The sequence below is a fragment of the Salmo trutta genome, chromosome 4 (assembly GCF_901001165.1).
Source record: "Salmo trutta chromosome 4, fSalTru1.1, whole genome shotgun sequence".
Taxonomy (NCBI): domain Eukaryota; kingdom Metazoa; phylum Chordata; class Actinopteri; order Salmoniformes; family Salmonidae; genus Salmo; species Salmo trutta.
In genome coordinates this window covers 60,826,738-60,853,670 of record NC_042960.1, presented here as the reverse complement: position 1 = coordinate 60,853,670, position 26,933 = coordinate 60,826,738, and the positions used below count along the sequence as shown (strand labels likewise).

The following is a 26,933-nucleotide window of genomic DNA, read 5'->3' as shown; positions in this document are numbered from 1 at the left end:
TTAAAAGCCTGTTATATTAAATGAAGTGCCCTTTAATATAGACCACAAGGACAATTCAATAAATTTGATTTATTTTATGATTAAAGGCTTGCTAAAGTGCCAATGTTCAGCATTTTGACATGTCCCTCCATCAACCCTATGTCACTTCTAGGAAGATTTTATTAAACCACTTAATAACAACATTTCTCCAGGTTTCACCATCATTGTAAAGCCCTAGTCATTTTGTTGTTTTGACAAAGTAATTTCTGAAGATTATAATTATTTTGTGATTACTGATTTACTTACATCTGTCCTTTAAGGTTAACCCTGTTAAGTGACCTGAACTCTTGTTTTAATGTGGTGAAACTATTCCTTAAAAAAGAAAAAAAAATCGAAAGAAAGATTGAACATATAACAGTCTGTCACGTCCTGACCAGTATAGAGGATATTTGGTTATTGTAGTTTGGTCAGGACGTGGCAGAGGGGAGTTGATGTATGTGTATGGGGTTTGTCACTGGTCTATGTCTGTGGTTCTATGTATAGTTAATTGGGGTTGGACTCCCAATTGAAGGCAGGTGTGTTGAGTTGCCTTTGATTGGGAGTCCTATTTAGTAGGGTGTGTTTGTCTTTGTGTTTTGTGGGTAGTTGTTTTTGCATTGCTTTCAGTATAGCCTGCAAGACTGTTGTACTGTGGTGTTTCTTTGTTTCTTGTTTTTGTATAGTGTTCACGTTCTTGATTAATTAAATTCTAAGATGAACACGAACTCCGCTGCGTATTGGTCTACTTTCTCAGACGAGGACTTCTCTGTTTCGTCTGAGGACGAAGACAGTTGTGACAGAACTACCCACCATACCAGGACCAAGCAGAGGAGGAATTCTGGCGAGGACTGGGGAACACGGCGGGTAAGGGAGCCCGAGAGGCAGCCCCAATAATTTTTTGGGGGAAGCACAAGGGCTGTTTGGCGGGGCGAGAATGGAGCCCCAGGCCAGATCCCCGTACCCTTGTGGGGCAGAGACAGACTGGACAGGTCCCATGCTTTGGGGTAGGGGCTGTGGTGAGGCCTGGTATTTTCAGGCCGGTACGCACAGTATCAGCACCCCGCATGTGCCAGGGAAGAGTGAGCATTGAACCTGAAAGGGTGATGCCAACCCTGCGCTTGAGACCGCCAGTGCGCCTCTACGGTCCAGCGTTTCCCGCTACACGCACTAGCCTTGAGGTGCATGTCTCCAGGCTGGCACGTCCTGTACCAGCCCCACGCATCAGGCATCTAGTGCGTCAGCCCAGCCTCGCCAGTCTGCCGCCAGAGCTGCCCGCCTGTCAGGAGTCGCCAGAGCTGCCCGCCAGTCAGGAGTCGCCAGAGTTGCCCGCCAGTCAGGAGTCGCCAGAGCTGCTCGCCAGTCAGGAGTCGCCAGAGCTGCCCGCCAGCCAGTCAGGAGTCGCCAGAGCTGCCCGCCAGTCAGGAGTCGCCAGAGCTGCCCGCCAGTCAGGAGTCGCCAGAGCTGCCCGCCAGTCAGGAGCCGCCAGAGCTGCCCGCCAGTCAGGAGTCGCCAGAGCTGCCCGCCAGTCAGGAGTCGCCAGAGCTGCCCGCCAGTCAGGAGTCGCCAGAGTTGCCCGCCAGTCAGGAGTCGCCAGAGCTGCTCGCCAGTCAGGAGTCGCCAGAGCTGCCCGCCAGTCAGGAGTCGCCAGAGCTGCCCGCCAGTCAGGAGCCGCCAGAGCTGCCCGCCAGTCAGGAGCCGCCAGACCTGCCCGCCAGTCAGGAGCCGCCAGAGCTGCCCGCCAGTCAGGAGATGCCAGAGTGGCCCGTCTGCCCGGAGCTGCCAGAGCGGCCCGTCTGCCCGGAGCTGCCCGAGCGGCCCGTCTGCCCGGATCAGCCAGAGTGGCCCGTCTGCCCGGAGCTGCCAGAGTGGCCCGTCTGCCCGGAGCTGCCAGAGTGGCCCGTCTGCCCGGAGCTGCCAGAGTGGCCCGCCTGTCCTCCGGCCCAGCCCGAGTGGCCCGCCTGTCCTCCGGCCCAGCCCGAGTGGCCCGCCTGTCCTCCGGCCCAGCCCGAGTGGCCCGCCTGTCCTCCGGCCCAGGCAGAGTGGTCTGTCTGCCCGGGTCAGCCAGAGTGGTCCGTCTGCCCCGCGCAGCCATCGACGCCACCTAAGTGGGCGACGCCGAAGGTGGAGCGAGGTCCACGTCCCGCACCTGAGCCGCCTCCTATATAGGTGGGTTGGGGAGGGGGGGTGTAGCACAGTGCCGTCGTTGACGGCAGGCACCCTCCCTTCCCTCCCTTGTTGTTTAGGGGATTTTTTTGTTGTTGTTGTTTTTTTTTCTTCTGTGTTTTGTGTAGGTGCATTCCAGGGTCTGCACCTTTGAGGGGGGGTACTGTCACGTCCTGACCCGTATAGAGGATATTTGGTTATTGTAGTTTGGTCAGGACGTGGCAGAGGGGAGTTGATGTATGTGTATGGGGTTTGTCACTGGTCTATGTCTGTGGTTCTATGTATAGTTAATTGGGGTTGGACTCCCAATTGAAGGCAGGTGTGTTGAGTTGCCATTGATTGGGAGTCCTATATAGTAGGGTGTGTTTGTCTTTGTGTTTTGTGGGTAGTTGTTTTTGCATTGCTTTCAGTATAGCCTGCAAGACTGTTGTACTGTGGTGTTTCTTTGTTTCTTGTTTTTGTATAGTGTTCACGTTCTTGATTAATTAAATTCTAAGATGAACACGAACTCCGCTGCGTATTGGTCTACTTTCTCAGACGAGGACTTCTCTGTTTCGTCTGAGGACACAGTCAAAAGCAGGTGAGCTGTTTCTACTCTTTTTGGCCATTTCCAGGTGTTTTGTGGTGGAAAACTTGGAGGGCGAGGGAGAGCTTTGTACGCATCGCTGTGTGTGGAGTACAGGTGATCTAGAATTTTTTTCTGCTTGCACATTTAACATGTTGATAGAAATTAGGTAGAACTGATTTAAGTTTCCTTGCATTAAGGTCTCTGGCCACTAGGAGCGCCGCCTCTGGGTGAGCGGTTTCCCGTGTGCTTATTTCCTTATACAGTTGACTGAGTGCAGTCTTAGTACCAGCATCCGTCTGTGGTGGTAAATAAACAGCCACGAAAAGTATAGCTGAAAAAAATCTAGGAAAATAGTGTGGTCTGCATTTTATCACAAGATACTCTACTTCAGGCGAGCAAAATCTAGAGACTTCCTTAGATTTCGTGCACCAGCTGTTGTTTACAAATATGCACAGACCCCCCTCCTCGTCTTACTGGAGTGTGCTGTTCTATCTTGCCACTGCAGCGTATATCCCGCTAGCTGAATATCCATGTCATCATTCAGCCACGATTCCGTGAAACATAAGATGTTACAATTTTTTATGTCACGTTGGTAGGATATTCCTGATTGTACCTCGTCTAATTTATTGTCCAGTGATTGCACGTTGGCGAGTAATATTGACGGTAACGGCAGCTTTCCCACTCGCCTTCTGCGGATCCTTACGATGCACCCTGCTCTGTGTCCTCCGTACCTGCTTCTCTTCCTCTTGAAAATAACTGGGATGTTGGCCTTGTCAGGTGTTCGGAGAATGTCCTGTGCGTCCTGCTTGTTGAAGAAAAAATCTTTGTCTAATCCGAGGTGAGTGATCGCTGTCCTGGTATCCAGAATCTCTTTTTTGCCGTAAGATACGGTGGCAGAAACATTATGTACAAAATAAGTTACAAATAACTTGAAAAAAACCCGTATAATAGCACAATTGGTTGGGCGCCCGTAAAACGGCTGCCATTTCTTCCGGCGCCATTTTCGTCACCTCTTCACTGTTGAATTTGAGACTGGTGTTTTGCGGGTACTATTTAATGAAGCTGCCAGTTGAGGACTTGTGAGGCGTCTGTTTCTCAAACTAGACACTCTAATGTACTTCTCCTCTTGTTCAGTTGTGCACCGGGGCCTACCACTCCTCTTTCTATTCTGGTTAGAGACAGTTTGCTCTGTTCTGTGAAGGGAGTAGTGCACAGCGTTGTACGAGATCTTCAGTTTCTTGGCAGTTTCTCGCATGGAATAGCCTTCATTTCTCAGAACAAGAATAGACTGACGAGTTTCAGAAGAAAGTTCTTTGTTTCTGGCCATTTTAAGTATCTGTTCCAGATACTTAACTAGTCTAAAGAAGGCCAGTTTTATTGCTTCTTTAATCAGACAACAGTTTTCAGCTGTGCTAACATAATTGCGAAATGGTTTTCCAATGATCAATTAGCCTTTTAAAATGATAAACTTGGATTAGCTAACACAACGTGCCATTGGAACACAGGAGTGATGGTTGCTGATAATGGGTCTCTGTACGCCTATGTAGATATTCCAGCTACAATAGTCATTTACAACATTAACAATGTCTACACTGTATTTCTGATCAATTTTATGTTATTTTAATGGACAGAAAATGTGCTTTTCTTTCAAAAACAAGGACATTTCTAAGTGACCCCAAACTTTTGAACGGTAGTGTACCATTTACTAGCTCTGACCCTCTACTTTTATCCAATGTAAAAAACACAATTTGAAATTTCGTACATAAGACCGAATTGAGCCGGTCGATCACACAGTGCATTCGTAAAGTATTCAGACTCAATTTAAAATTGATTAAATTGAGATGTTTTGTCACTGGCCTATACACAAAACTGCATAATGTCATAGTGGAATTACGTTTTATTTTTTTACAAATTAATAAAAAATATCTTGAGTCAATAAGTATTCAACCGCTTTGTTATGGAAAGCCTAAATACGTTTAGAAGTAAACATTTGCTTAACAACTCACATAATAACTTGCATGGACTAACTCTGTGTGCAATGATCGTGTTTAACATGATTTTTGAATGACTGCCTTATGCCTGTTCACCACACTTACAATTATCTGTAAGGCCCCCTCAGTCGAGCAGTGAATTTCAAACCAAGATTCAACCACAACCACAGACCAGGGACATTTTCCAATGCCTCGCTAGAAGGACACCTATTGGTAGATAGGTAAAAAAACAAACATGGAATATCGCTTTGAGCATGGTGAAGTTCTTAATTACACCTTGGATGGTGTATCAATACACCCAGTCACTACAAAGATAAAGGCGTCCTTGCTAAAAAAAAACTATTTGGATTTAGATACTATTTTTGTACAATGGAGGCTTTAAGAGAGGTTTAATGCCTTACTATTTCATAGTTTTAACCCTCCAAACTCATGTTTGTTATAAAAATATGTTTGTTGAACTTTATCCGGTTAGACATTCAAAATGAAGTGACACATCTTTTTCTCGTATTATTTGAAAAAGGATTCTGCTGGAGTCGGTGGATGCATGAATAAATATGGAAATTGCGATATAACTAGAGAATTAATCAGGGTAATCTTCCCGTAAATGGATAGGTGTTTCCCTCTCCACAGTTTCAAAATTATATTTTTCTACGTTTTCGATCGAAGTTAATAGTTGCAAGATATTGTGTACACCAAGCGTATTGACTTTACCATCCACCAATTTAATAGAGAGATCAAATGGCAATTTAAAGTTTATCTTTTAGAGACCCAATCTGTAATATAGTACACTTATCACAGTTGGGTTTTAGTCCAGAGATTCTGGAGGAATTGTCCAGGTCCTCAATGAAGCCCTTCAAGGTTGAAGGTTGAGGACTCGAGAAAACTTGAATCATTGGATTACGTTGATACTTTTTTCTCTATTCACTTAATTTTTGCCCCCTTAAAACCTCTACGGGCTAGGGGGCAGTATTGAGAATTTTGGAAAAAAATATGTGCGCATTTTTAACTGCCTCCTACACCAACTCAGAAGCTAGAATATGCATATTATTGTTTAGGTTTGGATAGAAAACACTCTGAATTTTCTAAAACAGTTTGAATGGTGTCTGTAAGTATAACAAAACTCATATTGCAGGCAAAAACCTGTGAAAAATAGATGTAAAAAAATGAGAATTTTGTGACTGTACTATTTAGTGTCATTGTTTTAAAGATACCACAGTGAGAAAGGATTCAGTTCGCAACTCCTACGGCTTCCACTAGATGTCAACGATCTTTAGAAAGTTGTTGGAAGCATCTGTCATGAATACAGACCGAATTAGAAAGCTTACAAGTTGACACGTCATCACTTCATTTTTTGCGCCTGCGCATGAATCTGAGAAGAGTGTCTTTGTCATTATCGTTTATTCTAGACACTTGATAGGTTGTGTGAAAATATTACCGATGTTTACTGATGTTTCACGTTAAAAATGGACCAAAAGATTAATGCTAAACAACGTTTGACATGTTTAAACAAACGTAAATAGATTATTTACTAGGTTTTCTTTAGCTTTTCGACGTGACTTTACACTGCCCACCTCATTTTGTGGGAGCCTACTGAACGCTAACTATTTGGACATAAATTATGAACTTTGTCAAAAGAAACCACATTTGTTCTGGACCTGGGATCTCTGGCAGCGCCTTCTGATGGAGATAATCAAAGGTAAGGGGATATTTAGAATGTTATTATCGATATTAGATGATGCTAATGCTAACGGTATAGCTTAGCTTAGCATATAGCTTATTGTTGTTAGCGTAGTACCCAGTTTATGCAAAATGTGATTTCCCAGTAAAGTTATTTTGAGATCTGGCCATTCGGTAGCAATTACGAGATGATAATATATTATTCTTTGAATGACAATATTATAATTTACCAATGTTTTCGAATAGTAATTCCGTGATTTGTAATGCTGGATTCACTGGGTGCATTCGAGCCGAAAAAAATTCTGAATTTCACCGCGACTGTAAATGCTGTTTTTGGATATAAATATGAACTTGATGGAACTAAAAATGCATGTATTGTATAACATAATGTCCTATGAGTGTCATCTGATGCAGATTGTCAAAGGTAAGTGCATAATTCTAGCTAGTTTTCTGTCTGTTGATGCCCTTCTTTGAATTGGCTAAACATTACACGCAGCTATTGTCAATGTACTCTCCTCACATAACCTAACTTTATGCATTCTCCGTAATGCCTCTGAAAATCGGACAGCGTGGTTAGATTTAGGAGATATATCTTTCAAATGGAGGAAAATAGTTGATTATTTGATTTTTTGAAATGATTACTCTTGCAGTTTTGAATTCCCCGCCATGGTCACATGACAATGAATCCCAATACCGGGATAAGATCGGGATAAGATCCTCAACAGGTTAAATGGAAGAAGTGTGGAACCACCAATACTTTTCCTAGAGCTGACCGCCAAACTGAGCAATCGGGGGAGAAGGGCCTTGGTCAGGGAGGTGACCAAGAACCTGACGGTCACTCTGACAGAGCTCCAGAGTTTCTCTGTGGTGATGGCAGAACCTTTCAGATGGACAAGGATCTCTGCAGCACTCCTACCAATCAGGCTTTTATGGCTAGATGGATGCCACTCCTCAGTAAAAGGCACATGACAGCCCACTTGGAGTTTGCCAAAAGGAACCTAAAGGACTCTCAGACCATGAGAAACAAGATTCTCTGGTCTGATGAAAGCAAGATTGAACTCTGGAGGAAACCTGACACCATCCCTACAATGAAGCATGGTGGTGGAAGCATTATGCTGTAGGGATGTTTTTCAGCGACAGGGACTGGGAGACTAGTCAGGATCGAGGAAAAGATGGACGGAGCAAAGTACAGAGAGATCTTTGATGAAAACCTGCTCCAGATTGGGGCGAAGGTTCACCTTCCAACAGGACAACGACCCTAAGCACACAGCCAAGACAACGCAGGAGTGGCTTCGGGACAAGTCTCTGAATGTCCTTGAGTCGCCCAGCCAGAGCCCGGACTTCAACCCGATCTCACATGTTTGGAGAGACCTGAAAATAGCTGTGCAGCGACGCTACGCATCCAACCTGACAGAGCTTGAGAGGATCTGCAGAGAAGAATTGGGAGAAATTCCCCAATACAGGTGTGCCAAGCTTGTAGCATCATACCCAAGAAGTCTCGAGGCTGTAATCGCTGCCAAAGTTTGCAAACATTTCTAAAAACCTGTTTTTGCTCTGTCATTATGTTTTTTTTTGTGTAGATTGATGAGGGGGGAAAAAAACAATTTAATAAATTTTAGAATAAGGCTGTAACGTAACAACATTTGAAAAATGTACATATTGTACAAACACACATCTTCAGTATCACATTCTTGTAAGAACATTGATTTTGATGAGATTGAGAAACACACACACACACGTGGACACACCAAGATTAACCTGAGACATATAGAGACATCCCGCCAGGTCATTGGTTGCAACAGAGTTTACACTCACTGTGTCCTTTTAAGGTGCTTCTATGGATTGGGTTAAACTAAGCCTTCTGAAAAAATAAAGCTATTTGACATGTTTTATTTATTTAATTTGGGGGTGGGGGGTAGATCAGCTTTAATATTACAGATAGATTGAAGGATCTATCTATCATTGTCTGCATAATTTCTAATCACCCCTACCCTACCATCCCTACCCTAATTGACAACAAAACTTCTACTGCTACTTACAGCTATTTTGCTCAGATCTATGGTACCTATAGTTAAAGTAACATTTTTTTTTAAATAATCTCCCACCCCATGTAATTTAATCACTCACAAATTCATAGAAAGAGCTATGGATGCAAGGATTGACCATTAATGATATACAAATGTGACTCACAGGAGTGCAATTTGTATGTAAACTTAGATATTTTATCAAAATTTGTTTCTGGGGCAGAAATGCCTTCTGGAACATGTAAACTTTCATGTGCCTTAGTAACAAAATTGTATGCAATCTGGAAATACAAATACAATTGTTAAATTACGAGCCTAGTTGGAATAGCCATGGAAACCAGTCTCAACGTCAACAGTGAAGAGGGGACTCTGGGATGCTGACCTTCTAGGCATCTTAATATTTTATTTTTTTGGCCAGTCTGAGATATGGCTTTTTCTTTGCAACTCTGCCTAGAAGGCCAGAATCCTGGAGTCAAAAATCAAATCAAATCAAATCGTGTTTGTCACGTGCGCCGAATACAACAGTATTATACAGTGAAATGCTTACTTACAGGCTCTAGCCAACAGTGCAGCTTGCCATGCGGTAGTAGAGTCTATGGCTGGGGTCTTTGACAAATTTCAGGGCCTTCCTCTGACACCGCCTGGTGTAGAGGTCCTGGATGGCAGGCAGCTTAGCCCCAGTGATGTACTGGGACGTACGCACTACCCTCTGTAGTGCCTTGCAGTCGGAGGCAGAGCAATTGCCGTACCAGGCAGTGATGCAACCAGTCAGGATTCTCTCGATGTTGCAGCTGAAGAACCTTTTCAGGATCTGAGGACCCATGACAAATCTTTTAGTTTCCTGAGGGGGAATAGGCTTTGTCGTGCCCTCTTCACGGCTGTCTTGGTGTGTTTGGACCATTCTAGTTTGTTGGTGATGTGGACACCAAGGAACTTGAAGCTCTCAACCTGCTCCACTACAGCCTCGTTGATGAGAATGGGTCCTCCTTTCCTGTAGTCCACAATCATCTCCTTAGTCTTGGTTACGTTGAGGGATATGTTGTTATTCTGGCACCACCTGGCCAGGTCTCTAACCTCCTCCCTATAGGCTCTCTCGTCGTTGTCGGTGATCAGGCCTACCACTGTTGTGTCGTCTGCAAACTTAATGATGGTGTTGGAGTCGTACCTGGCCATGCAGTCGTGAGTGAACAGGGAGTACAAGAGGGGACTGAGCACGCACCCCTGAGGGGCTCCAGTGTTGAGGATCAGCGTGGCAGATGTGTTGCTACCTACCCTCACCACCTGGGGGCGGCCCGTCAGGAAGTCCAGGATCCAGTTGCAGAGGGAGGTGTTTAGTCCCAGGATCCTTAGCTTAGTGATGAGCTCTGAGGGTACTATGGTGTTGAACGCTGAGCTGTAGTCAATGAATAGCATTCTCACGTAGGTGTTCCTTTTGTCCAGGTGGGAAAGGGCAGTATGGAGTGCAATAGAGATTGCATCATCTGTGGATTTGTTTTGGCGGTATGCAAGTTGGAGTGGGTCTAGGGATTCTGGGATAATGGTGTTGATGTGAGCCATTACTAGCCTTTCAAAGCACTTCATGGCTACGGACGTGAGTGCTACGGGTCTGTAGTCATTTAGGCTGCTTGCCTTTGTGTTCTTGGGCACAGGGACTATGGTGGTCTGCTTGAAACATGTTGGTATTACAGACTCAATCAGGGACATGTTGAAAATGTCAGTGAAGACACCTGCCAGTTGGTCAGCACATGCCCTGAGCACACGTCCTGGTAATCCGTCTGGCCCCACAGCCTTGTGAATGTTGACCTGTTTAAAGGTCTTACTCACGTCGGCTATGGAGAGCGTGATCACACAGTCTTCCGGAACAGCTGATGCTCTCATGCCTGCCTCAGTGTTGCTTGCCTCGAAGCGAGTATAGAAGTGATTTAGCTCGTCTGGTAGGCTCGTGTCACTGGGCAGCATGTGACTGTGCTTCCCTTTGTAGTCTGTAATAGTTTGCAAGCCCTGCCACATAAGACGAGCGTCAGAAACGGTGTAGTATGATTCAATCTTAGCCCTGTATTGACGCTTTGCCTGTTTGATGGTTCATCGTAGGGTATAGCAGGATTTCTTATAAGCTTCCGGGTTAGAGTCCGCACCTTGAAAGTGGCAGCTCTACCTTTTTACTCAGCGCGAATGTTGCCTGTAATCCATGGCTTCTGGTTGGGGTATGTACATACAGTCACTGTGGGGACGACGTCCTCAATGCACTTATTGATAAAGCCAGTGACTGATGTGGTGTACTACTCAATGTCATGGGAAGAATCCCGGAACATGTTTCAGTCTGTGATAGCAAAAAGTCCTGTAGTTTAGTATCTGCTTCATCTGACCACTTTTTATAAACTGAGTCACTGGTGCTTTCTGCTTTAATTTTTGCTTGTAAGCAGGAATCAGGAGGATATAATTGTGGCCGGATTTACCAAATGGAGGGCGAGGGAGAGCTTTGTACGCATCGCTGTGTGTGGAGTACAGGTGATCTAGAATTTTTTTCTGCTTGCACATTTAACATGTTGATAGAAATTAGGTAGAACTGATTTAAGTTTCCTTGCATTAAGGTCTCTGGCCACTAGGAGCGCCGCCTCTGGGTGAGCGGTTTCCCGTGTGCTTATTTCCTTATACAGTTGACTGAGTGCAGTCTTAGTACCAGCATCCGTCTGTGGTGGTAAATAAACAGCCACGAAAAGTATAGCTGAAAAAAATCTAGGAAAATAGTGTGGTCTGCATTTTATCACAAGATACTCTACTTCAGGCGAGCAAAATCTAGAGACTTCCTTAGATTTCGTGCACCAGCTGTTGTTTACAAATATGCACAGACCCCCCTCCTCGTCTTACTGGAGTGTGCTGTTCTATCTTGCCACTGCAGCGTATATCCCGCTAGCTGAATATCCATGTCATCATTCAGCCACGATTCCGTGAAACATAAGATGTTACAATTTTTTATGTCACGTTGGTAGGATATTCCTGATTGTACCTCGTCTAATTTATTGTCCAGTGATTGCACGTTGGCGAGTAATATTGACGGTAACGGCAGCTTTCCCACTCGCCTTCTGCGGATCCTTACGATGCACCCTGCTCTGTGTCCTCCGTACCTGCTTCTCTTCCTCTTGAAAATAACTGGGATGTTGGCCTTGTCAGGTGTTCGGAGAATGTCCTGTGCGTCCTGCTTGTTGAAGAAAAAATCTTTGTCTAATCCGAGGTGAGTGATCGCTGTCCTGGTATCCAGAATCTCTTTTTTGCCGTAAGATACGGTGGCAGAAACATTATGTACAAAATAAGTTACAAATAACTTGAAAAAAACCCGTATAATAGCACAATTGGTTGGGCGCCCGTAAAACGGCTGCCATTTCTTCCGGCGCCATTTTCGTCACCTCTTCACTGTTGAATTTGAGACTGGTGTTTTGCGGGTACTATTTAATGAAGCTGCCAGTTGAGGACTTGTGAGGCGTCTGTTTCTCAAACTAGACACTCTAATGTACTTCTCCTCTTGTTCAGTTGTGCACCGGGGCCTACCACTCCTCTTTCTATTCTGGTTAGAGACAGTTTGCTCTGTTCTGTGAAGGGAGTAGTGCACAGCGTTGTACGAGATCTTCAGTTTCTTGGCAGTTTCTCGCATGGAATAGCCTTCATTTCTCAGAACAAGAATAGACTGACGAGTTTCAGAAGAAAGTTCTTTGTTTCTGGCCATTTTAAGTATCTGTTCCAGATACTTAACTAGTCTAAAGAAGGCCAGTTTTATTGCTTCTTTAATCAGACAACAGTTTTCAGCTGTGCTAACATAATTGCGAAATGGTTTTCCAATGATCAATTAGCCTTTTAAAATGATAAACTTGGATTAGCTAACACAACGTGCCATTGGAACACAGGAGTGATGGTTGCTGATAATGGGTCTCTGTACGCCTATGTAGATATTCCAGCTACAATAGTCATTTACAACATTAACAATGTCTACACTGTATTTCTGATCAATTTTATGTTATTTTAATGGACAGAAAATGTGCTTTTCTTTCAAAAACAAGGACATTTCTAAGTGACCCCAAACTTTTGAACGGTAGTGTACCATTTACTAGCTCTGACCCTCTACTTTTATCCAATGTAAAAAACACAATTTGAAATTTCGTACATAAGACCGAATTGAGCCGGTCGATCACACAGTGCATTCGTAAAGTATTCAGACTCAATTTAAAATTGATTAAATTGAGATGTTTTGTCACTGGCCTATACACAAAACTGCATAATGTCATAGTGGAATTACGTTTTATTTTTTTACAAATTAATAAAAAATATCTTGAGTCAATAAGTATTCAACCGCTTTGTTATGGAAAGCCTAAATACGTTTAGAAGTAAACATTTGCTTAACAACTCACATAATAACTTGCATGGACTAACTCTGTGTGCAATGATCGTGTTTAACATGATTTTTGAATGACTGCCTTATGCCTGTTCACCACACTTACAATTATCTGTAAGGCCCCCTCAGTCGAGCAGTGAATTTCAAACCAAGATTCAACCACAACCACAGACCAGGGACATTTTCCAATGCCTCGCTAGAAGGACACCTATTGGTAGATAGGTAAAAAAACAAACATGGAATATCGCTTTGAGCATGGTGAAGTTCTTAATTACACCTTGGATGGTGTATCAATACACCCAGTCACTACAAAGATAAAGGCGTCCTTGCTAAAAAAAAACTATTTGGATTTAGATACTATTTTTGTACAATGGAGGCTTTAAGAGAGGTTTAATGCCTTACTATTTCATAGTTTTAACCCTCCAAACTCATGTTTGTTATAAAAATATGTTTGTTGAACTTTATCCGGTTAGACATTCAAAATGAAGTGACACATCTTTTTCTCGTATTATTTGAAAAAGGATTCTGCTGGAGTCGGTGGATGCATGAATAAATATGGAAATTGCGATATAACTAGAGAATTAATCAGGGTAATCTTCCCGTAAATGGATAGGTGTTTCCCTCTCCACAGTTTCAAAATTATATTTTTCTACGTTTTCGATCGAAGTTAATAGTTGCAAGATATTGTGTACACCAAGCGTATTGACTTTACCATCCACCAATTTAATAGAGAGATCAAATGGCAATTTAAAGTTTATCTTTTAGAGACCCAATCTGTAATATAGTACACTTATCACAGTTGGGTTTTAGTCCAGAGATTCTGGAGGAATTGTCCAGGTCCTCAATGAAGCCCTTCAAGGTTGAAGGTTGAGGACTCGAGAAAACTTGAATCATTGGATTACGTTGATACTTTTTTCTCTATTCACTTAATTTTTGCCCCCTTAAAACCTCTACGGGCTAGGGGGCAGTATTGAGAATTTTGGAAAAAAATATGTGCGCATTTTTAACTGCCTCCTACACCAACTCAGAAGCTAGAATATGCATATTATTGTTTAGGTTTGGATAGAAAACACTCTGAATTTTCTAAAACAGTTTGAATGGTGTCTGTAAGTATAACAAAACTCATATTGCAGGCAAAAACCTGTGAAAAATAGATTTAAAAAAATGAGAATTTTGTGACTGTACTATTTAGTGTCATTGTTTTAAAGATACCACAGTGAGAAAGGATTCAGTTCGCAACTCCTACGGCTTCCACTAGATGTCAACGATCTTTAGAAAGTTGTTGGAAGCATCTGTCATGAATACAGACCGAATTAGAAAGCTTACAAGTTGACACGTCATCACTTCATTTTTTGCGCCTGCGCATGAATCTGAGAAGAGTGTCTTTGTCATTATCGTTTATTCTAGACACTTGATAGGTTGTGTGAAAATATTACCGATGTTTACTGATGTTTCACGTTAAAAATGGACCAAAAGATTAATGCTAAACAACGTTTGACATGTTTAAACAAACTAAATAGATTATTTACTAGGTTTTCTTTAGCTTTTCGACGTGACTTTACACTGCCCACCTCATTTTGTGGGAGCCTACTGAACGCTAACTATTTGGACATAAATTATGAACTTTGTCAAAAGAAACCACATTTGTTCTGGACCTGGGATCTCTGGCAGCGCCTTCTGATGGAGATAATCAAAGGTAAGGGGATATTTAGAATGTTATTATCGATATTAGATGATGCTAATGCTAACGGTATAGCTTAGCTTAGCTTAGCATATAGCTTATTGTTGTTAGCATAGTACCCAGTTTATGCAAAATGTGATTTCCCAGTAAAGTTATTTTGAGATCTGGCCATTCGGTAGCAATTACGAGATGATAATATATTATTCTTTGAATGACAATATTATAATTTACCAATGTTTTCGAATAGTAATTCCGTGATTTGTAATGCTGGATTCACTGGGTGCATTCGAGCCGAAAAAAATTCTGAATTTCACCGCGACTGTAAATGCTGTTTTTGGATATAAATATGAACTTGATGGAACTAAAAATGCATGTATTGTATAACATAATGTCCTATGAGTGTCATCTGATGCAGATTGTCAAAGGTAAGTGCATAATTCTAGCTAGTTTTCTGTCTGTTGATGCCCTTCTTTGAATTGGCTAAACATTACACGCAGCTATTGTCAATGTACTCTCCTCACATAACCTAACTTTATGCATTCTCCGTAATGCCTCTGAAAATCGGACAGCGTGGTTAGATTTAGGAGATATATCTTTCAAATGGAGGAAAATAGTTGATTATTTGATTATTTGAAATGATTACTCTTGCAGTTTTGAATTCCCCGCCATGGTCACATGACAATGAATCCCAATACCGGGATTAGATCCTGCCCCCTGGCCTCAACAGGTTTTAACCTAGACAGTTAACATTAGACAGATTTTGTTTTTATTCCTAAAACAAAAACAAACTTATTCATACTAAAGAACACTAACAGACACATACAGACAATGACTATATCTAATCTGCCCAGACCCGCCAGCTCACAACCCATCCGTAGTACCTGCATTATTGTTTGCCACTTGGTCTTACATTGTACTAATTTGTTTTACTCAGTTGCCCATGCTATTTCTATAATAAATAGTTAGATTTTTCCATTGTGTCAACGATGGCGGATTGATTGACTTGAAAGATTTTAGTATACGTTGCTTCACAATGAGTGATGAGAAGAGAATCGTCCAGCCCACTGGGTATCTCACTACACCCCCATATGTCATGTCTTCAAATATACAGACAGACGGATTAAAAGTAGGTTTATATAAAGCTAAAAACTCAACGGCCAAAATAAATATGTATGGCAACCTTGTTGTTTTTATGCCTCTTACTTCTCAGAGAAGTAACCATTATGTATTATTTAACATAAATGATTGTTGTACATGACTTTACCCACCTTAAGAGTTGAAGAAATCCAGGCACTTATAAACAGATTCTAGTATATCAAAGGCTTTCTCAAAATCTGCTATAGAGTTTATACCTGGTTTCCACCCATTCTTATAGTTTTCCATTATTTCTAGTAGTTGTCTAATGTTGATCTTCCTTTTAAGAATCCTGTCTGGTCGTGATGAATAATGTCCAGTAGGACCTTTTTTTAATTTTATGAGCAAAACATTTTGCAAATATTTTGTGTCACAACAAGTGATTTCCTTTTCCTGCTAACATGACTTACATCAGAAAAGTGGAAAACATTGACTCACAAAGTGTGCTTTACTGTCAACTGGTATGCCAATAAAAGTGTTTTCTGACATAGTGATCCCTCATGAGAGTTAAAAGAGCAAACCACTATTCAAGATTTGGCCAGCAAATTTGTCAACTAAAGTATATAGTACCATTGTCACGGCTGTCGTAGGAAGAAGAGGACCAAGGTGCAGCGTGTGTGTCGTTCCACATTTTATTTACTCTGTGAAACTATGCAATACATAAATAAACTGAATGAACAAAACAAACCGTGACGCAGAGGTGAAACAAACACTACTCAAAAATAATTACACACAAAACCCAGGTAGAAAAACCCCTACTTAAGTATGATCTCCAATTAGAGACAACGAGGACCAGCTGCCTCTAATTGGAGATCATCCCAAACAAACCAACATAGAAATACAAAAACTAGAACCTAACAACATAGAAATAGAACACATAGAGTAAACCCCCCTGTCATGCCCTGACCTACTCTACCATAGAAAATAACAGCTTAGCATGGTCAGGACGTGACAACCATAAACTATGAATTAATCTCCTACCTCTATATACTGCATTAGTCAACTATAGACATAAAAACAAGCATTGCAACTGACAAGTACCACTGACTGCACCATAATGCTTCTGGGTAATAATCAGATCACCAATTATATGTAATAGTGGTCATTTGGACCTGGGCCAAGTGTAAATACTTTTAAAAATCCTTCCTTCCTTCCTTAAGGATAGGTGAAAACCAGGTTACCATCAGTCTATTACTTCCACCAATAAGGCCAGTGGACATCTGTGATTACCTCAAGCAGGCAGGAATGGAAGGATGCATTAGTAAAGTACTCCAACAGGTCCAGAGGTAGGGTCAGTGTTTATGTGGAATGTGGAGATTCAGGAAACTTGTCCACATTGACCTTGTCTGTTTACTCACCGCTAGCCTTGAAGAGCATGACTGAAACCTTTTGAACTCCATTAATTATGAGACACACAATAAAACACATAGCTACATACACCCAGGGCACATGCACACACACATGCAGGATATGCAGACTGACACACACCCGTACAGGAAACCCCCCAAAAATGTATCCAATACACTTTTCCTAAAATCCTTTACCTTGTTCACAGTTCTTCCCTCCGTAACCCAGGGGACAGCCACAGCTGTACGTGCTCCACTTGTTCACACAGACTCCTCCATTCAGACACACACGTTGAGTGCAGAAGTCCTTCTTCGCTGCGCACCCTGAATACAGACATGTAATACAGGCTTATGATAATCAGTGGAATCAATAGGGTTAGACAAAAATATCTAACTAATACGTTGAAATATGCCATTTAGCAGACGCTTTTATCCAAAGCAACTTACAGTCATGGGTGCATACACTGTACATTCAGGGTTGTCCCAAGAATCGAACCCACTATCCTGGCATTACAAGCACCATGCTCTACCAACTAAGCTACAGATGACAACTATCAAATGAATATCACACATGCGAGGATTAGAACAGACCTGCGGCCGTGCCATTGTTGGCCACATAACTGGCCATGTCCACAGGCTTGCTGTCTATAGTCAGGTCTCTCATGCAGCCCACAAAGTCTCGGTTCCGGACGGGGAAATCCTCCGGCAGGTTGGGAACACCGCCCAGAAGTAGTGGACCGGTCAGGTCCAGGGACCTAGAGATAACATAGAACAACCATCAACTGGGTCTGATTCTGAGTGGAGAGTCAATACCTTTTGTTATGAATATGATTCTCTGATTGACATTACAGTGCACCAATCACGCTACAACCACACTAGAACATTGTTATTAACATTGTGACTCAACACACAAACCAAAAGGCAAAGAGAAAGGCTGATCAAGCCTCTTACAACTACTTTACCCCTGCATCAAAACCTCCACTGTTTACTGGGACCAATGCTGGCGTAACCTGAACTCATAACACAAGTTAAGAAAAAAATGCACTGCTCGCATATAACAAAATGCCCTCTATTGTCAAATCTTGTCATTTACTAATACCCAACAACCTTTTCCCTAGCAGGGGGCGATTTACATTTGAATAAGAAACACGTTTAAATATGGGCATTTGCATAAGAATAAAGAATCATGAGGTTAAGAAGTGAATAGGACATGCTAATACTGATGTAGGTTTTATGTCTACTGCATGAGAACTTGCTAAGATGTAATATGGGAAACCAAATGGTCAATTGCTGTCACTTTCCACTTGAGGGGAGAAAAGCTAAGATTGGTCCGACAGGTGGCTGGATAAACCCTATGAGACTGCACTCACTTCTTCTGTCCTGTCTGTATGCCCTGGGCGGCACAAGAGTAGTTCCCGATCTGGCCACCAAAGCCAATTGCCATGGTGATGTCGCAGTCGTCCACAGCAACGATTGCCACCTTCTCTCCTGATGGTCCGTGGGGGATGCCAAGGCGACCAATATTGGGCTGGAAAGAGAAGGGAGGTCATATGAAATGTAAGGATGTCGCAGCTAATAAACTAAGGTACCAATATCCAGTGAGAAAATTGGGGCTTTCAGCCATACAAGTGAGGAACCATACTGTCGTTCTTGGAAGGGGACCATCTTCTCGATGACTAATGAAGGTTTTTGAAGCGCAGGACTGTTTGTTTGGTGCTACAGTATTTGGGGATAGCAGATCCGCTGGGTTCAAGCCCAGCGTGAAGAGGCTGTTATCGCTCAGTGAAGCTGAGGTGCCGTTGATTGAATGGAGTGTAATTGGATTATGAGAGTGGGACACTGGTGGGTGAAGAGATACCATAGACTGAGAACACCATTCTATGTCAAATCCTCCCCTGGGACCCCAGTTTCCACCAAGTGGCAACAACAATTGGAGATATCGTCAGCAACTGTCAGTGTTAACCCCCCTGCTGCCCTTTTTCAAGCTATTAACACCACATCCACCTAGTTCTCCCCAAGCAGCGTCACGTTCAGTGACCTTATTTCACCTCAATGTGTATCTGTGCGTGCAAATACAAAATCTGTATGTGTGTTTCTATCAAACTGTATGTCTGTGTGTGTGTGTGTCTGTCTGTGTGTGTGTGTCTGTCTGTGTGTGTGTGGACCTTTGATCTCTTTCCTGTGGGGATGTGACATTGCAGGGAGGATGACCTATGCAACTGCAGGTGTGACAACAGGAAGAGGTACAACAATATTGTAGGAACAGCTGTTTCTTTTAGAGATGCATGCTGGGACTTTAGTACAAACCAAACTCAATTGCTCATTGTAATGTGTTTAAGAGTAATCTCCCTGGTCGAAATATCAGGCTAGTCACAATAATCACATTACTTCCCCCCCCAATAGTCATATAGACTACTATCAATCTCTGAGACATTCCCTAATTGATGACAGCATTCCAGGTGTCACAAGTCAAACGGAGGATGCCCATTGGGTGCTAAGAGTCGAGTTTCAGACAACTGATTACTCTAGCAGGGATGACATTCTACACAATGAGCATATCAGATTCCCTGATGACATATTTGCCTAAATATTCTGGGTTGATGGAAAATAGAGGACTTCACGCTCTAACTGTTGGCCTTTCAAGCCCCATTGCCAAGATTCATGCTAAAAGCTACCAACATGTGATCAAAGCAACTTTGTTGTGAAGTGTCCACATATCCCCTACTGAGTAACAGCACAGGATACGAATAAGACTGTTACTTCTGAAAACACCTCCATTCAGGAATTGGGATGATCATTATAATTCCCACCAAGAGCATATTTCTGTTGGTGGGATTAAGCTCTTGGGAACGTCTGTCATCTACGTTTAATCTCCAGACGCCCAAGTCTTTATCTCTCTAATCTGTCAACTGTGTGTCTGCTAGTAGAGGTAGTGTTTCTGGCAAACATCACTTCTCCTCCTTCCCTCCACACTAGAGACATTACTTTGTCCTGCATTGTTGGTGCTCGGAGTTTAAGAATTTCACTGTACCATGTAATTACATCTGCAGCCCTGTAAATGTGACTAATAAAATCTGTAATATAATCTGTAAAACAAAGATGCCCTACTTTAACAGAGTTTAGCAGAGACCAACATTTAACTCAACCTTTTAGCAGACAATTCATTTAACTTAAAAAAACAATAGCAATTTTCCCATTGAACTGCAGAGACTTGAGACTCCACTGGTTTATAGTTGAATGTAGACATGTTGATGTATACCACTGTCCCTTTCCCCTCTCTCTTGGTCATTTATTCTGAACATAAAAACAACACCATGGAACAAAGATAAAGACGTATCACTCTTCTCTCATCCAGCCAAGCCTTGATAAATACAGACTTTCACTTTGGAATGGTGAGGACTATAATCTATAGCCTTGAAATGTGCCTAATGTACACCTACTGGACAATAGGCAAACATGAAGCATAAGTTCTAAGCAATGTTCCCTCAAAACATTTTCCTCACTGAGAAAATTTCAGGTCTGCTGAGCGCAAACTTGAACGTTGTGAAAATTCTGTGCAACTTCCGGCGTGCTTTTACTCTGAACACTGAGGCTGTACTCGGTTTAAGTTAGTTTTAATAGTGGTCAAGGCGGCTACTGTGGCTATTTAACCATAATGCAAGCCTACCTGAGTGGCCTACCATTAAAAACAATGGAGAAAATGCATCCCATAACATTTTAACATGGAAATAGCTGTTCTATCATTCAGTCTACAGTAGCAGCCAATGTGTGGTGTTCAATGTAGGTCTACATTCCATGAGACTATTGAAGAAAACATGTAGGGCTTGACATTAACCTGTTTATCCACTTGTCCTTCAGACATGTAGGTAACTGAAAATGCTGTTGTGTTGTTTGATGCAAGAAACCACTTTACAAAATACAATGCATCATTATTTCCATACCATTATTACAGAAAATCAGACAAATGATGCTATCCTCTGCCTATTGGCTACTCTCAAAATGCAACACTGCCCCTTTAAGACAAAAAAAAAGATTGTTGTGCTCTTGTAGGAAGCGATCACTCCCCCATTGCTGACTACAAATAATCTATAACTGGGCTAATAACTCAGTAACTAGCAAAGGATATGAACAAATGTACAAATGTGCACATGTGACTACATGTACAGTACCAGTCAGTTTGGACACACCTACTCATTCCAGGGTTTTTCTTTATTTGTACTATTTTATACATTGTAGAATAATAGTGAAGACATCAAAACTATGAAATAACACACATGGAATCATGTAGTAACCAAAAAAAGTGTTAAACAAATCAAAATAGATTTTAGATTCTTCAATGTAGCCACCCTTTGCCTTGACGACAGCTTTGCACACTCTTGGCATTCTCTCAACCAGCTTCATTAGGTAGTCACCTGGAACGCATTTCAATTAACAGGTGTTCCTTGTTAAAAGTTAATTTGATAGTGTTGACTAACGGGAAAAACTAGAAAGTTGAGTGAAGTTCAATCTCGTGCTTCTCTGCGCAGGCTGATATTTCTTCTGCAGCAGTCCTGGGGGAGCTGGGCTCCCGCTAACGCGCGCAGCTTAGGGGGAACATTGGTCCTAAGGCTAGGTTACAACATAGGCTATATGATCGCCAGTTTGGTAATAGGCACCACTAGGTTTACTCAGTACACTGAGCAATGTGAAAGCATCATAGTGAAAGACCACAGGCCCTGGGGAGAAATGAATCATGAAGTAATTCTGTTGACAGAGGAGGCCTGAACATTACTACAATGTAGCTACTGCAATACTAACATTGTCTTGCTCTTTTCACACAATACATTCTACCCAGTTCAAAAGTTTCCAAATTCGCATACTGAATTGAAATAACTGGATTATGGACCAATCACAAATGCCTGCTGCACTCCACACTACTTTATATTGTTCTGGCCTTCATTAATAACTGCAGAGTAACATAGATACTACTCTTTGGGCATCTGTTTCTTTTATCCCTCTTTTCTCATGGTTGGGATATGGGGAGGTAGATAAAAAGGTAGTAAATTGACTGTGTTTGCCGTCTGTTTGTGCTGTTCTGGTTTAGCTTTCAGACCTCTGGGCTCTGATAGAAGGGACCTGGAAGACTGTTGTTGCAGAGCCCTGGACTGTTTGGTTTGGCACTATGTTTAATATGAGAGAGGGCATACTCAGAATAGAGCTCTTACTAGCCTAATTATAGCAAAACTACTGTAAAGTATACAAGATCTCCCTTGTTGTTGCCATATACAGGCTGAATTCTATTCACAGTATGTCACCATGTCAAGGTCAATCCAAACAACAGGAACTCAGTGACACTTGTTCCCCTCTCTTTTCCACACATTCCAAACAAACACTCTCATAAATTCAGACATGAATCACGTGTGTTCCATCTTCCTGTCCGCTAGGAAAGCCTGAGTACAAAACAATCACTAAAACAATGCTTTTTAGCATATCTTCTCCAAAATGTGCAGAATGTGCTGAATGATGAAAATTCTAAACCATGTCTGTATGTGTGTGTGTGTGCGTATGTGTGTGTCTGCATAAGTGCGTGCATGCGTGTGCATATGATGCAGATGGTGCATGCCACAGCTGTGAAGGCCAGGATGAACAAGACAAACAACTAGCTGCTCTATCCCTCTCTTGTACTGAGAGTGAAAGTACAGAGTTTCTAAACCCAGAGGCGCAACATCACCAGACTTCTGGGAAACCTTGGGAAGCAGACCAAGCAGACCAGGCCGGGGTTTAGAGAAGTCAATGAGAGAAGTGAAACATTCATCCTCAGATGTACATTTTCTTGAAATCTAAAGGCATAACCTAGATTTGAGCCAATGTCTTAAGTAGTTGAACTTGGTATTACTCCAACCTCGTGAAACTGATGAACTGACACATTTTGATTTTCATCAAAAACAACTTTTTATCAAAGAAGTGCCTTTGATTAGATGGCCTGCACATGTACAATGTGGAGCAAAATGACCTGTTAAACCCGATTATGTGTTTCTACGCATGAGCTTAGCTAGCCAACGTCGCCATGATCGCCTACAAGTGTGATCGGGGATTTCCATTGGAGAAGCAGTTTAAGCCTAACTTTATACTGAACTGTCTTAAAACTAGGGGTGAAAAGGTTCACAAAACTCATGGTTCAGTACGATACGGTACAGTGGTGTCACGGTTCGGTACGGTTTCCATACATCGACAAAATCAACGCCTGAGAAATACGTAATTGGTATTTAGATTTTCGATTTATTATAATAGTAAACATGGGTAGCTTGAATTCCCAGGAGCATTTGGAAACAAAGGGACAACAAAAAACAGCAGTGCCTGCCTTAAACATGAAATAATAGTCATTTAAAACAGAACTTCAACAAGAGTGTATAGTCCAGCAGCATATATCAACATTAAGTCACATAGCAGTGGCTTAAACAAAATAGGACCACTTAAGACTGGTTACTTAACAAAAATAAAAAATAAAAACATTTTAATCAGATTTCCAAGTTTTTCTTTAAGAAGATAAGTCTATCCACATTATCTGCAGTGAGCACAGATCGGCTTGCTGTGACAATGTCAGCCGCTGTGGAGAATACCCTCTCACTAGGGACAGAGATCCCAGGCACAGCTAGGTAGCGCCTTGCTAACATGGCAACATGAGGGTATATTAACTCTTTGGTCTTCCACCATGTAAGTGGATCAGCATCCAGGGGAAAAACAGTCCACTTCCCTGTATGAGGTCACCTCCTCCTCTATGACCTTGACCTTTGACTTGGTTCCCTGCTCCTGGGTCGTGAGCAACTCCCCAAAAAGCTCAGCCATGGCAGGCTTCTTTTCTGGAGGAGAACCCCGGTCGTCTGCCGTCTTTGGTGTTGGCTCCTGTGGTATCTGTGGCTTGACCCTGTAGAATTAAATTAGATGAAAATTACTATCTCTGAAGTGGCTTTAAAAATATGATTTGTTGTTAGAAATATACATCAGACACTATTATGACAATTACAATTATTACTTTATAATTAATTGTAAAATCCCTAATTAATAAAATAATAAATGTCACATTAACAAAATAAAACAAAATAAATGCAATACCTGTTGTATATTGGTCACAATCTCTGCTGTGAGTTCATTGTAGACTCTCAGACGAGCAGCAGCATCCAGGTGCAGCAGGGACTTGAACCGGGGTTCCAAAGCGGTGCTCTTGTGTAAGAAGTCTTGGACACCAGGGTCAGCATATCTAGGCTCCAGGTTAACTCTGATAGCAGTCTTGACATCCCTTACTGCGGGTTCATCTTCATCAGATGCCACCATTGATTTCAGGATCACTGCTTTCCATGCCGTCCCTAGGAGGGGTGCGTCACTTGAGTGGGTTGAGTCAATGACGTGATCTTCCTGTCTGGGTTGCCCCCCCCCCCCGGGTTGTGCCGTGGCGGAGATCTTTGTGGGCTATACTCGGCCTTGTCTCAGGATGGTAAGTTGGTGGTTGGAGATATCCCTCTAGTGGTGTGGGGGCTGTGCTTTGGCAAAGTGGGTGGGGTTATATCCTGCCTGTTTGACCCTGTCCGGGGGTATCATCGGATGGGGCCACAGTGTCTTCTGACCCCTCCTGTCTCAGCCTCCAGTGTTTATGATGCAGTAGTTTATGTGTCGGGGGGCTAGGGTCAGTCTGTTATATCTGGAGTATTTCTCCTGTCTTATCCGGTGTCCTGTGTGAATTTAAGTATGCTCTCTCTAATTATCTTTCTTTCTTTCTTTCGCTCTTTCTTTCTTTCTTTCTTTCTCTTGGAAGACCTGAGCCCTAGGACCATGCCTCAGGACTACCTGGCCTGATGACTCCTTGCTGTGCCCAGTCCACCTGGCCGTGCTGCTGCTCCAGTTTCAACTGTTCACCAGACGTGCTACCTGTCCCAGACCTACTGTTTTCAACTCTCTAGAGACAGCAGGAGCGGTAGAGATACACTGAATGATCAGCTATGAAAAGCCAACTGACATTTACTCCTGATGTGCTGACATGTTGCACCCTCGACATCCACTGTGATTATTATTATTTGACCTTGCTGGTCATCTATGAACATTTGAATATCTTGGCCATGTTCTGTTATAATCTCCACCCGGCACAGCCAGAAGAGGACTGGCCACCCCTCATAGCCTTGTTCCTCTCTAGGTTTCTTCTTAGGTTCTGGCCTTTCTAGGGAGTTTTTCCTAGCCACCGTGCTTCTACACCTGCATTGCTTGCTGTTTGGGGTTTTAGGCTGGGTTTCTGTACAGCACTTTGAGATATCAGCTGATGTAAGAAGGGCTTTATAAATAAATTAGATTTCATTTCATTTGATAGACAGGACCATGGAAACTGATGGAATTATCTCACTGTTTTGAGAGGTTTGCATACTTTGATAACTTCCTCTGCTAGTCTTATATAATTTTCAGACAAAGTCACAATATCTTTGACATTCTTCCTCACAGCTTGATCAGTCAGTGTAGAATACACCACAACTTTCTGCTCAAGGTATCTCTCAACCATGTCATGGCTTGAATTCCATCTAGTAGGGACATCTTGGATTAGTTTGTGGTTTGGCAGCTCCAGCATCTCCTGTTTGTCTTGAAAACATGTGCAGCAGATGTGGTTTTATGAAAGAAGGATACCACCTTCCTGATCTTTGCTAGGAGGCGAGAGATTGGATTCACTGACATTGCTTTTTGAGATGCTAGATTAATAACGTGAGCAAAGCATCCTGTCTGTGGCTCCAATCCAGCTAGCGCAACTGAATTTACAATATTTCTAGCGTTGTCAGTGGTCACATGAATCGTTACATTATCCCTCTCCAACTTCCACACTGCAACTACTTCCCTTAGCTCTTCCCCCAAGTTTACACTGGTGTGACTACTCTCAAGGGGACGTGTTTGAAGGACATGGCTTTTTATCTCCCACTCTTCCGTAATGAAATGAACCGTTACAGTAAAGTAGCTTTATCTAGCTCTAGACGCCCAACTGTCTGTTGTTAGAGCAACAGACCGCGTTTCTGACAACTCGCTCTCAAGTTGTTCTTTTGTTTTTTTGTATAAGGCAGGTATTCATGTCTGGGCAAAATGTGTGCGGGAAGGAATATTGAAGCGCGGCTCGATCACTTTAAACATGTTTCTGAACCCGCATTCTCTACCACAGAGAAAGGGCTCATATCTGCCGCTATGAATTTTGCTGTCGCTGCGTTGATTTCTTTAGCCCTACCGGAGTCAGCTGCATATTGTTGTCTGAAGGCCGTGGGCAGAAGTGGTTGCCGTTTCATTTTTTCGCCTATTCCCACCGATTGGCACTTTGCGGTGATGTCGGCGCAAATGAGTAGTCATGTTACTCGTATTGCCACTCGAATATGCTATCAGCAATGAACAAAGCCTACATGTTGTAGACATTTTATCCAAATAACTTTTTGGTCAGTGTGTGTGTGTGTGTGTGTGTGTGTGTGTGTAAACTTCATTTAACTTGGCAAGTCAGTTAAGAACAAATTCTTATTTACATTGACGGCCTACCCCGGCCAAACCCGGACGACGCTGGGCCAATTGTGCGCCACCCTATGGGACTCCCAATCACGGCCAGATGTGATACAGCCTGGATTTGAACGTGGGACTGTAGTGACGCCTCTTGCACTGAGATGCAGTGCATTAGACCGCTGCGTCTACGTGTGTGTGTTAACTATTTAACTGTACTAGAATGCTTAAAAGGCTGCAAAAAAAAATTATATTGGTAATCGGTATCTTTTTTTTGGCAAGTAAAATATTGGATATCGGTATCGTCCAAAAATGTCATATCGGTGCATCACTAATGTAGATGTTGTACACATGGGGAAATGTGTAAACCAGAAGACAGTCTAGGACCAGGCTCATGTTCTTACAGCTTACAAAATGATAGTGTATGTCTGCATATGACCAACTATGAATGTATGTATGAGTAG

At 42.5% G+C, this 26,933-nt stretch overlaps 1 protein-coding gene across 4 annotated transcripts in view; it reads right to left on the bottom strand.

Annotated features, from left to right (window-relative positions):
* Positions 1–26,933, bottom strand: part of LOC115192766 (cadherin EGF LAG seven-pass G-type receptor 1) — a 90,458-nt gene that overhangs the window by 24,142 nt on the left and 39,383 nt on the right. For all 4 annotated transcript variants that reach the window (XM_029751598.1, XM_029751595.1, XM_029751596.1 and 1 more), the window contains exons 6-8: positions 18,357–18,514; positions 17,578–17,741; positions 17,185–17,310 (exon numbers count right to left, since the gene is read on the bottom strand). In XM_029751598.1, coding sequence (XP_029607458.1) covers positions 17,185–17,310; positions 17,578–17,741; positions 18,357–18,514 — 448 coding nt within the window. The remainder of the gene's footprint in view (positions 1–17,184; positions 17,311–17,577; positions 17,742–18,356; positions 18,515–26,933) is intronic.